The 13,600-nt window shown below is 39.1% G+C and overlaps 1 protein-coding gene across 3 annotated transcripts in view; it reads right to left on the reverse strand.

The window, feature by feature from the left end:
• The window catches only part of LOC310659731 (guanine nucleotide-binding protein G(q) subunit alpha), a 92,243-nt gene that overhangs the window by 25,171 nt on the left and 53,472 nt on the right, over nucleotides 1–13,600 (reverse strand). For all 3 annotated transcript variants that reach the window (XM_083403517.1, XM_083403515.1, XM_083403516.1), the window contains exon 3: nucleotides 3,413–3,567. In XM_083403517.1, the coding sequence (XP_083259643.1) occupies nucleotides 3,413–3,567 (155 nt within the window). The remainder of the gene's footprint in view (nucleotides 1–3,412; nucleotides 3,568–13,600) is intronic.

Consider the following 13,600-nt stretch of genomic DNA (forward strand, 5'->3'; position numbering starts at 1 on the left):
ACTGCCATTTTGGGCTCCGAAATAGGGTTCCTCTTGTCCTATTTGGGATTCTTGGGGACAAGGGAGGAGTTTCAATCCGAGCTAGGAGTAGTTTAGTTCAACCCTATAAAACTTATCCATAGACCTGCATAGGATTTCACTCCTAAATACACTAAATTGTATTGTTTCCTTACTGTGATTTGTATTGCATTGTATTAGATGTATAGTTCTACCTCGGATCCCAAACACCTTGTGACTCGAACGTTTTGGATCCTGAACGCTGCAAATCCGGAAGTGTTCCAGTTTGTGAACGTTCTTTGGAAGCCAAACATTCGGCGTGGTTTCCGTGGCTTCTGATTGAGTGCAGGAAGCTCCTGCAGCCAATCGGAAGCCGCATCTTGATTGTTGAATGTTTGCGGAAGTCGGAGCAACTTCCAAAACAGATTCCGTTCAACAACCAAGGTACGACTGTATATTGGAAACATGAGGTCAGACAAATTTTATTTTATCCCCTTCCCTCCTGCATCACTAATATATTAAGATTTTTCATCATCCATAACAACTAAAATGAACAATAGAATTATCAACTACATTTAGAATAAACACTTGAACACAATATGAAAAAGAGAAATATATGGTCTTCGGGCAGCTTAAAAGTACCAAGATCAAAAAATGCTTCTAGTAATTAAATTATTTTAAATTTAATTTTAGTCTTCACAGTTGTGTGTGTGTTTGTGTGTTTTAGAATTCAGTCTTTTGATTTAAATGAGATATAATGGATTATTAGTACAAGACAGGCAAAGATAGGTCTGGTAAGGAAAGGATGAGTAGGTATGGGGAAGACATTTATGTGTGGCATCTGGGCAAGGAAACTAATTATCAAGTAATATTATTATAGACAAAAGTATTCCAGAAAAGCGGGTGGCATGCCTACCTTGGCTACAACAAGGTGAAAGTTCACAAAGGATTTACTAATCACATAGTAAAGAATGCTCTGTATAAGGTGTGGGCCAGATATCAACAATTACTAGAACCAAAAATGCCATGGTGGCTGCTCCCGCTAGAGGCATTCGCAGTTAAAAAACTAAATATGGAAAGTAATTGGGCAAACTATAGTCAATTATTAAAAGATGATCAGAGACAATTAAAGCTCAAAACATTTGAGGAGGTAAGACATCACCTCACTGTTTGGCTTCAATATCATCAATTAAATAATGTATTTAATTCAGATTAAAAAAATAGGGTTCAGGAGAGAAGAATTTAAATTACAAAAAGCAATACTAAAAAATAATAAGAAATTGTTGTCCAAAACATATGACCTATAATTGGAATGGGGCTTAAAAGACAAGGAAATAAAAGAAGTTATGGTCAAATGGGCGCAAGATATCGGCCACATAGTATATACGGAACAGTGGGAAAGGCTTTGGAGGTCGGATATACGCTTCACTGCTGGTTACACTATTAAACTGCCGGAGGCAGTGGAAGACAGGAGTGCCTGGCGTGCTCTGGTCCATGGGGTCACGAAGAGTCGGACACGACTAAACGACTAAACAACAGCAACAACAACACCACTATTAAAGAGAATTTAATGAAAATGTGCTACAGGTGATATTTGACACCTTCCAAACTCACCAAGATATATGAATTAAAAAAACAATTTATATTGGAAATGTAATAAAGCTGAGGGGACAATGATGCATGCATGGTGGGGCTGCGAAAAAATAAAAAAATTATGAGGATGTATTCATGAAGAGTTAAAATTCTATTGAAAAGAAACCAGAGGCATACCTATTAGGCATTTTGGGGGAAAGACATCCCACAGGATAAGAAAAGGCTATTTTTATATGCCACAGCCGCAACCAGATTATTACTTGCAAAAAACTGAAAAGGAGTTATTATCCCAACAAAAGAGGAATGGATAAGTAAATTATGTGAATTTATAGAACTGGCAAAGTTAACAGTAGCCACAAGACATCAGGCAAATCAGAAGTAAAGGAAGGAATGGCAATGCATTGAGGATTATATGAAAAAACACTGCTCTGAGGTTAATATGTTGATATGCTTAGACTAAGTTTGTAAAGTACATATTCAGACGAAATAGAAAATATATATATAAGGAATAATATTCAAAAGTCGCAATGTTTTTTACCTGTTTAAAGCAAAATAAAAGTTAAAAAAATATTTAAAAAAAGATTCAAAAGACACAATGTCAATAAGATTAAATAACTACAAAGAATGTTGAGTTGGGGGGGAGGGGAGTCATATGGGTGTACAGTGGTACCTCGGGTTAATTACTTAATTTGTTCCAGAGGTCCATTCTTAACCTGAAACTGTTCTTAACCTGAAACACCACTTTAGCTAATGGGGCCTCCCACTGCTGCCGCGCCGCCGGAACACGATTTGTGTTCTCCTCCTGAAGCAAAGTTCTTAACCCAAGGTACTATTTCTGGGTTATCAGAGTCTGTAACCTGAAACGTATGTAACCTGAAGCGTATGTAACCCGAGGTACCACTGTATATGTGATGGTATTGATTTTCACTAATGTATAGTATAGATTTGTTCTTTTTCTTTTTGCTTGTCTGTTTTTGGTATGTTCATTGTTTTTTTGTATTTTTGTGCAATCTTCAAATAAAGAAAAGTGTTAAATGGGAAAAAATAGTACTCCAGAAAAGCATCTAATTAAAACCTGTATAAGGCAGGTATGTTTAATTATTTTTCGCTTTAAAGACCAGTGGCTAACTTTCAAGGTGTTGGGGGGGGGGGTGTGCCAGTGGTGGGTGTGGCCATCCCACATTCTACACTCGCACTTTCTTACTCACAGCACACAGTCCCTTCTCCTCGCCTGATCCATGCAGATCAGCTGAGATGAGGAGTTAATCACCCCCCTCTCCCTGATCTTCTTCATATGATTTCCCGGGAAGAGCATTGTGATGCAGCTGTTGGAGGTAGGTATCACTGCTGTGCAGTGGCCGATATTGTCACCAACAAGACACAGGAAGCAGAAATGGTAGCAAATCATCTAATCTAGTTGTGTGTTTTTTCTCTTTATGCTGCTGCCAAAAATTCTGGGTAAGCGACAAAAAATTGTGTGTGCCTGTATCAGGCTTACAGTTCATTACTAGTGTGTGTATCTACACACACACACACACACACACACACACACACTGCTTACAATCTCAGGATGCCAGTTTTCATCAAACTCTATGCAGTAAGACAGTGGAGTACATGTACATTTATAAACTAAGTACATTATCAGTAGTGGTATACATTATCCTAAAATAAAACAAGGTATGTATCTTAATTCAGATAGAAAGGAAGTTTGAACAACTAAGATTCCCAGTGACTGGACACCTCAAATAATTCTTGAAAAACAGCTGCCCATGAGATATGTCTAAAGCATTACTGTCCAAAACATCTTCCCGTTTATACTTACTATTTAGTAGAATCTGACAATTGATACTCTCGCCGCCTGTCATAGCATTCTTGGATTCCAGGGTCATTCCATAAATACCTTATTGCATCTACATAAGGGTTCTCAAACGAGCACACTTTCTCTATGTCAACGTCTCGAACTAGCTGCGCATTGGCCTATAATAATAAAAACAAAATCCGATTACATTTAAGTGCATTAGACACATTGAACAAAATATATATTCGTTTACTTACTTACTTACTTACTTACTTACTTAAACACACACACACAAGCATAATATGTTGATAAGAACATTTGGAAATGTCGTTTCCTAGACATGCGGTCAGACTTCTTTTCTAAAATATGTGGTAAGTATGTATTTTTTTTAAAAAAAAAGTACTTTCTGGAAGGTAAAATGGGTAAAGGTAAAGGACCCCTGGAAGATTAAGTGCAGTCAAATTTGACTTTGGGGTGTGACACTCATCAGAAGGCAATGACAGCACTCAGGATATTGAGATGCGAGTGTGAGTCACAAAAGGAAGTAGAATAGAAAAAGCGAAGTGATTGTTGGCTGACAATCAGAGTACCGGTAATTTGGACAGAGCAAAGGTGTGTGGACATTCTAACTAGGTGGAAGCTGGGGTGCAAGATGAAGACCTGCTAATATTAAACTGTATCTGAAAATACTTATATTCACTAATTCATTAGCAATACTACAGTAGCATATATGAAAGCTATAATAAATGTATGTTAACAAATCAAAAGTTGTTAATAAATATAAAATACACTACAAAAATAGTGTTATGTTGGATATAAACCTCCAGTAGATTATTGGGAGCATGAGGGAATCGTATTATTTTATTCACTTCATATAACTGGGAAAATGTCAACGTCAATTCATCTAATATAAAAGTAAAACATTTTAACTGGCAAAGATATTGGCTTTAAAATCAAGAATCCCACAGTTGGCTACTGTAAGAACAGGATGCTGGACTATATGGACATTGGCCTGATCACACACGTTCGTCTTATGTTCACCCAAGATAATATGAAGAAGCAGCTCTTCTGCTCTCTGTGCCAACCAAATGAGCTTTCTCAAAATGATGTACATGACCTTCACTTGCTCGTGCAGAAAGTGAATTATCCTTGACTCAATTCACTACACAGTGGTACCTCAGGTTAAGTACTTAATTTGTTCTGGAGGTCCGTTCTTAACCTGAAACTGTTCTTAATCTGAAGCACCACTTTAGCTAATGGGGCCTCTTGCTGCCGCCGTGCTGCTGGAGCACGATTTCTGTTCTCATCCTGAGGCAAAGTTCTTAACCTGAAGCACTATTTCTGGGTTAGCGGAGTCTGTAACCTGAAGTAGTAGTAGTAGTAGTAGAAGTAGTAGTAGTAGTAGTAGTAGTAGTAGAAGTGTATGTAACCTGAAGTGTATGTAACCCAAGGTACCACTGTACTCAATACTTGCTTGTAGGGAACTGTCTGGAACTGACAACACCAACAGAAACTTATTTCGATAACGTGGAAAATCCCCTTCTTTGTTTGCTTAGCTATCAGACATTGCTAAACAAACAATTCACAGGCTCAAATTTTAATTTTCAGTTCCTGTTTGAAGTAGCCAAAGAAACATCATTGTTTCAAGCTAAGGAAGTTATCTTTTCTTTAAGCAAGCAGACTGCATTACTGAAAAACCTTTTCAGTAAGTCCATATAGTCTACCAGGTGTTAAAATTTAGGTCAGACATGGGAAGCTGGGGGAATCAGCAGTTACTCGTGAAGTCTAATGAATGTCTACTAACATTTAACCAAAAGATTGCACAACATCTTGCAATAACAGCCAAATAGCACCATGCCTTGTGCTTATATAACACTAGCTTTGTGCAACCCGTCTCCAATAGTTACCATATTTTTTGCTCTATAAGACTCACTTTTTCCTTCCTAAAAAGGGGAAATGTGTGTGCGTCTTATGGAGCGAATGCAGGCTGTGCAGCTATCCCAGACACCAGAACAGCAAGAGGGATTGCTGCTTTAGCTGCGCAGTGATCCCTCTTGCTGTTCTTACTACTGAGATTCAGAATAATTTTTTTCTTGTTTTCCTCCTCCAAAAACTAGGTGCGTCTTGTGGTCTGGTGCGTCTTATAGAGCGAAAAATACGGTATATTCATTGATGCTACCTGGAACTATAAAATAAGGGGAAGTTACTGCTGCAAGAATTAAAAAGTTCGTTCCTATGTGTAGCTATTAGTTACATTAGAACCAGCTAGTACTGGTCTTCATCATTACTGTAAGAGCAATACAGTGAAAGTGGTTCACTTGTCTAGAAATACTGATGCACTATTTGGGACAAACAGCTCAACCCCTTATTCATCAGTGTAATCTGAATACATGCCTAACAATATGCACACACTGGAGGAAGGAACGGCAGTAAGTATGGAACTTGAGACACTGTTTTTAACCCGTTACCTTTTGCTGTTCAATCACAAGACGCACAATACAAGTTACTATGATTTTTGTATTTATTTCAATGTACAACGTACCTTTGCCTAACTGTAATTAAGCTGTTTTATGGTAGAATTTGATAATTAGCCAATTAGCTACTATCATGAGTAGTTAATAACACAGCAAGCATATATTGCTGTACGTTAATAATGAACATAGTGTTAGTCAGATAATGCACTTTCCCCTGAAAAGTACACAGACTAATTTATTCAAATATTGCCAAGGATCATTAGTGAAATCTGCAACACACAAAAACAGGTGACTGCTTAAAAGAGAAATGTCAATAAATAGACAATAAAGTATCCTTGGCAGTTGTTCTCTTTTTTAAAAAGGAAAAGTTATAAACATTAAGTCCGATTGTGATGCATATAACAAAAATGGGCAATATCCCATTTGCAAACGGGTTGCATTCTGAGTCACTGCATGCTTGTGTGAAATTGTGCGCAACCGTAACACCTATTGAAAAAGCCTGCAAACACCCCATTCTGCTCCCGCGCCCCTTTCTGGGATGTTTTTGTAATGTTTTTGGGTCACTTCCGGGTTTGGTGCAATGTGTACATGCGTGGTTACGCCAATATTGCATGGACCTAAAATGTATGCTGCCTGTATATCCATCAGTATCTTTCCACAATATCTGCAAACAGATCTTAAGAACTGGGGACTTGTTAATGCGCTCGCTGTAATATTAAATGATATCAGCAAATGCTCAGCACAGAGGAATATTTCTAGTAAGATCTAGCTGTTACAATTGTAGATCAAAGATCTGCATCTGACGAAATCTACAATTCTGTAGTTGTGAAATGAAAGAGAGACTAAACATTCAAGTGAGAACAGAACAGATACAGAGCCAGCCATAGCAAGAAAATGCTGTTAAGTTCCTCACTATGGGAAGCCATGGTTTCCAGTAATTAAACATTTGACGTTATAAAAATGATGGCACATCAATTTTTGTAAGCCACAGGTATGGGAGTTAAGTCCTTTATTTTAATCAAAGGTCTCTTGTGAACATAGGAATCAGTTCATTTGTACAGTGCTGTGTCTTCAGTGTTTGGCAGCGATTCTCCAAAGTTCCAGACGGGAGTCTTTCCTACTCATACCTGAGATGCCAAAGACTGAACCTGGGACCTTTCGCACGCAAGACATGCGGCTTTCCTACTGAGCTGCTGCGCACTAGTGCCATGATGCCAGCAGACATTAGCTAAATGCAAAAATTCCAGGACTTACAGTATTATCAGCATCAGAAATGCAGAGTCTGTCAAGAGGGTATGGAATAAAGCTTAGAGGTGCACTAGAGCAAGGAAATATGCCAGATCGGTAATAAGAAGATAAAATAGTCACAATGGCCAACAGAAAGGACAAAATATCTTTCTGTTAACATAGGCCTATTCCAAATATATGTAACATGGGAGAGAGGAAAGGAGTATAACCAGGGTGGATGAAAAGCAATGATTTTTTATTTAAAAAATTAAAATAAATCAGATTTTTAAAAATTTTTAATCAGATTTTAATAAAATTTAATTGGATTTTTTAAAAATAAAATGCCTTTGGAAGAAAATTCTTTCTAAAGATAGTTTTCTATTTAAGTTACATTATAGTCCAGGAAATAAAGATTTGCTTTTAATACTTTAAATACAATGTTTAAATGTTTTGGTAAATGAATTCCATTAATCCATTCACAATGTCATGGTCTTTCCAGAGGTTTCTGTAAGATTATTTGGGGCAGTTTTTCTAACGAGATGATATTATCACAGGTGCTTGTTTTTGCAGTTCTCAAAAGTGTGAATTTGTGTCTGCAGAGATAACATGCCTTTTCACAGGAAAAATGTTATAAAATAAACATATAGAGTTGAGGAAAATAATTTAAACCCATTGTTCCTTTGCAAATTTATATACACAGAATCAACCCCATATCTCTTAAATGCTGAGTTCCAAGAGGTTCAATGAATAGATCGTTTGGAGTGGAATCGATCTGCATAAGTAGCCAAGTGTGAAGCAGTAAAAATGACAGTGCAGTCTTGTGAGCAGAATACTCCACAGGTCTTGGGATCTTTCTGTAATACAGTGGTACCTCGGGTTACAAACACTTTGGGTTACAAACTCCGCCAACCTGGAAGTAGTACCTTGGGTTGAGAACTTTGCCCCAGGATGAGAATGGAAATCACGCAGCGGCCCCATTAGCAAAAGCGTGCCTCAGGTTAAGAACGGTTTCGGGTTAAGAATGCACCTCCAGAACGAATTACGTTCGTAACGCGAGGTACCACTGTAATTGTGCAAGTCAGTAATTTTTTATATAACTGTAAAAACTACTCTGAAAATTTATTATTCAAAAAATGAAACCTTCATCTGGTTGTAAATATTAAGATTATACCAGCAAGAATGAGTCTTTCTGTAAAAAATTTGATTTAAATCAAGTCTTACTGACTAGTGATTTAAATCGTGATTTAAATCAAATCCACCCTGCTTGTAACCGTGTGCTGCAGAGATGCTGAGCTCCCCCCCCCCTGCTACTTCACTCCACCACAACCCATCTCCCATTTCTCTCTCAACTTGATGCCCTGACCAGAACTGAGCTCAGAGGACATTAAACTGCACCTGCCCCTTGGCGTCACGTGTTATTAATACAGACCTGTGTTGGAAAAAGACACAGGTCTGCTGCCACCTGCTGCTTGGCCCTCTGTTGAATAGCTAAAAAGACTGGGAGCGCCATAAGACTCTGGGTGCTATGACCCCCCTTATCCTGGGCTGGGGAGGAAGAGGATTCAAGGAGGAAAAGTTTCACCAAAGGAGTGAGAGGTAAGCGCCCAGCAGGCATGAAAAATGAAAACTATAAAAACACTCCCTTGGCTTAATACATATGGCAGAGAGGTTGTTGTTGTTTTTATAAAGTATTCTACCATTTAAAAATCTGTACATTCCATTCCTTATAAAATAGATTAAAATTACCCTATACGTATGAAATTTAGTAAAGAAAATCTCTTTGGTGAGATGCACAAGTTCTCCAACTTTTAGAAACACTGAATGGGAAAAAACATCTGTTCAAATCTGCGACTGGGCCAGCGGTTTTTTGGGGAGGGTTCATATTAACCGGTGAGATGTTTAACTTGAAAAGCTGATATGAAAAACTGAAATGCTTTGAGCAATTCAGGTAGACCCCTGGGGCATGCCTTTAATTTGAAGAAAAGACATGGTGCCATTTTCATTATGTTTGAAAGTAGCGTATTTTAGAGCAGCCTGGAGGTGCTCTGTACTACAACTTCCATTAGCTTCCTAATCTGGTTGGGGCAAATGGAAGCTGAAGCCCAACCAGGTTGGGGAGCGGACAACTTATCAACACAAGTAATTTGTTGTGGGTGAAAAGTCCACCATCCCCCGGGAAGTATCAGTTACCGTATTTTTCGCTTTATAAGACGCACCAGACCACAAGACGCACCTAGTTTTTGGAGGAGGAAAACAAGAAAACAAATATTCCGAATCCCAGAAGCCAGAACAGCAAGAGGGATCGCTGCGCAGTGAACCCTCTTGCTGTTCTGGCTTCTTGGATAGCTGCGCCGCCTGCATTCGCTCCATAAGACGCACACAGATTTCCCCTTACTTTTTAGGAGGGAAAAAGTGAGTTATAGAGCAAAAAATACGGTACTTATCCCTCAGTTGGTTGTATTTAAACACTTGCTGGCTTCAAAGCCTGGCTAGCTTCAAACTGGAAATGCTGGCTAATTTTTTTGCATACACCTTTCAGTGAAGCTGTTAGCTCAGCCAGCAGAAGTGTTAATTTAATTATTTCTTAAAACAATTACAGTTGATAATCATAGGCTCTGTTTCTCCATCATTCTCTCCTGAGGGTGCCCACAGAAAACAAAATCCCGGACATATATATATATATATAGGCATGAAGATAAAGGTTAAAAAGGGACAAGACACCAGGGCCAGAAAAGCCTCCACTACAAGGCGGTGGTGGTCAAGGCACTTCACAAAGCATCTGCAACCCACTTTCCTAGGCCTTGCTGTCCACAGAACACAGGACCAGCTCCACCTCTCACACAGCAGCTTCTTTCCACTCCAGTGCTAGAGGACAGCTTGTCCCTCAACTCCGAGCAACCATTTGTAAGCAAGTCTTGAAAAGCATGAAGAAAAAGCAGGGCAGTCCAACGCAGACACAGGCAGCCCGGTCTTATTCAGGCCAAGGCATAATGAAATCCAACGGGAGATGTTAAGTAACAGTTGCAGAAAGGCTGCTCTGTGACTGACAGCGCTGCAAGCCTGCTAAAACAGAAAGCCAACTTTCAGCTCCCACCAGGCAGCCTCCCTTCTTTGGAAGTCTTACATAAGCAGAACTTGAGTACAGCACCCACATAGTCCCTTCACAGCATAAATCACAGTTCTTAAGTTTGTTGCTTAACCAGACTTGCCACTGTTGGGAGAAAGGGTTCATGTCAATTAACTTTTATATCAAATTTATCATACTTTTTTTTAAAAAAACAACAACATTGGGTTATAATGCATTGCACCAGCACAGGCTTTTATTTTCTGCTGAAAACGGTTTAAAAACTTTAAAAAACAAACAAACATTAGTGTGCAGATCTTATCTATTTCTAACGTTGGTTGCAGTTACATAGGCAAGATGGTGAGAACCTGTGACCTGCCAGATGTTGCTGAGCAACAACTCCCATCAGCCCCAGCCAGCATAAAAATAAGATAAAAAATACCTCGTTTAAAAACTGTTTAAAATATCTAAAAACAATTAAACATAATAATCCATTTAAAGCAAACTTAAGAACAGATGTACCCAAATCAAGTGTCTGGCTATGCCCAGTACAGTGGTACCTCCGGTTATGAACTTAATTCGTTCCGGATGTCTGCTCTTAACATGAGGTGTGCTTTTGCTAATGGGGCCTCCTGCTGCTGCCGGTGTGCGACTTCCGCTTGCATCCTGGGGCACAGTTTGCTACTAGGAGCATCTACTTCCGGGATAGGTGATGGTGGCTGCCTAATGTCAACAGGCAGAGTCCCAAAGCACAGGGGCTGACCAACATTTCATTTTGCAGTTATTATTAAGTTCTAGATTAAGTTACAGTCTGTCATCTAGTTCTGTATTTTAGTAATTGAAACACCAAAGAACAGTATATACACTTGAAATTTTAGGATATAAAGGAAACTGTTTATTTAATTAGAAATAGCAGTAAATTTTTGAGATTTAATTTTTTTAGTGTATTAGTAAGTTTATCAAATAATAGTGTGTTTTTTGTAAAATTGAATTCATAATAAAAACTCATTGTTGTAAAGAGTGTACTTTTTGCCAATGTGCACTATATTCACCAGCAAATCCTTTTTGTTGTTGTTGTTTCAAGGTTCTGACAATTGAGATGAGCATTAGACTCGATGGCGCATTAGACTTGAGTAAATACGGTAATACATACTGTACTTGGGAGTAAGCTCAGTGAGTGTTGCAGTGCATAGGATCAGGTTGTTAATCTATATTGCGCAAGGTTTCTACAAGGTGAAGTGGCCAATCTTTCAACTGGAATTAGCTGAAGTAGTGTTGGGACACAATTTTGCTTTGTGAGAGACAGAAAGCATAAACACACACTTGTAGAAAGCACACTCATATAAGTGCTTGACAATATTGGATTAGTGAACCACAGCCCTCAGAAAAGTGAATCAATTCTAAATGTGACAAGATTAGTAAACAGACTGAAATATATTCCATCCAATCCAAATAACTTTATCGTTCTAGCCACTGGCCATGACAAATCTAAATAAAATCTAAATCTAAAAAAAAAACAAAATACAAACAAAAGCGGTGTCGCGCCACAAATAATAGTCTCTATTTAGATCTCTGCGTCTTCCTTACAGTTCACTGCTATATTGTCCAGGGTTTTCTTTTTGGCCGCCAAACAGGGCAATTTTATGAGTCACTGAAGCATTTACATCACTAAGAAGCCATAGGACCTTCTCTGCCGGGAGAGACATTTTTCCTGTACAGATGGTAAGGTGAGAAATCGCCTCCTGGGTGGGCAATATAGTAAATAGTGCAAGATGTCTTCCACCTGCAGGTGCCCACATATACAGAGTCTTTTTAGGATGCTGGAGGGCACAGTCTGAAAACACAGCCCAGTAAAAGCGAATCTTAGTGAGCCAGAGATTTGATAGGTAACTGGCTCTAAAACGGACAATTTTTAGAAGGGGGAACCAAGCAGAGCATTTAGAGGATTTAATCGCTTGCAGATCATGTAGCAATTCTGTACAGTGGCACCAATCACTTAGTTGGTGTTTGTCTGTGGATGTAATCTCCTCTACCTTATGGAAATAATAAGAGTTCAAGTAATGTTGGGTGTTAGATTCCACCACTGGCTGTTCTCCAATTCCGCATAGTACAGGGCTGGCAAGTGCTCGCAAGGCATGGAGGACAGTCTTTTCAGGTAATTAAATCTGGTGCAATTAGCTCTTGCAGTTAGATGTTGGCCATCTAGCTTCCATGCGTAAGAGTACAGCTGCTGTTCCCATGGGTAGGGGAAAGAGTCAAAATTGGTTTTGCACCATTTCTAACCCTTTGACAGCATTCTTATCCGTGTCCTAGATTTCAACTCCATAAAGCATTTGAGGGATCGCTTTACTGCCAAATATTTTTAGCACGGGCTCAAACTGTTTTCCACCCTTTGTGAAGTAAAACTTCATCAGAGCCCCAATCTCTCTCTGCACTCTGGTTTTCACCACCTTGATGTGCCACATATAAGTCAATGTTTCATTAAAAAGGACGCCAAGATATTTGAAAACATGGGTTTGCTCTAAATCATGGTGCTCAAGCATCCGTTTATAGCGGGGGGCTACATTTTCAGAAGACCATGATTTGGAGTGGTTAACCAGGAGGTCTTCTTGTTTACAATATGAACTGAGAGCCTCTAGGAAGTTTTTAAGGCCCAGACAGGAAAGAGAAAGAAGGACTATATCGTCCGCATACAGCAGGCAGAACACCTTCCTGTTTCTAAGTATTGAAGAGGAAAACTGAGCTTGGGCTAAATGTGGGACTATGTCGTTGATGTAAAAGTTGAAAAGTGTGGGGGCTAAAATGCAGCCTTGTTTTACACCACTAGCTGACTTGAAAGATTGAGACAAGCAGTCATTTAGGCCCATTCTGACTCTCGTGTCAGTATCGCTGCACAGCTCTAGAATCAACAGGAGGAGTTTATGTTCTTTACTGGTGAATTGAGCAAACCAGGAAGATTTGGCTTCATATTATATCCAAAGCAGGGACCATGGCTTGTTTTTTCATAACCAAGCATAATTAGCAAGCCAACAACAAATCATGGTTTCAGGTCGGCTAGTTATTGTGGCTTCTTAGAGAGAAACAAACCACAATCCTTGGTTTGGACATAATGCAAAGCTAAGACTTCCTGGTTTATTTTATTCTGCTCATGGCACAGAAGGGCAGTAGTAGTTAGGAAACATGCATCAGAGCACTGCCTGTACTTCCTAAACCATGATTAGTCTAGGTTACTGTGATATGCAAATAAAGCCAAAATATTGGATATGGTACAAGCTAGCATCCAATTGCACCACACCACCAGCGGTATATATAACATCACCCAGTAGATCAGAATTCAGACGATAGAAGCCAGCTCCTGGGGGCTGAGGTCCCTTCGTCATTGTCCCCCCAATAAAATATTTGAGGGGGGCAGCCACCCCAAGTTGATGGGCACTGCCATTCAAATAG

This window comes from Podarcis tiliguerta (genome assembly GCF_965153285.1).
Source record: "Podarcis tiliguerta genome assembly, chromosome: 11".
Taxonomy (NCBI): domain Eukaryota; kingdom Metazoa; phylum Chordata; class Lepidosauria; order Squamata; family Lacertidae; genus Podarcis; species Podarcis tiliguerta.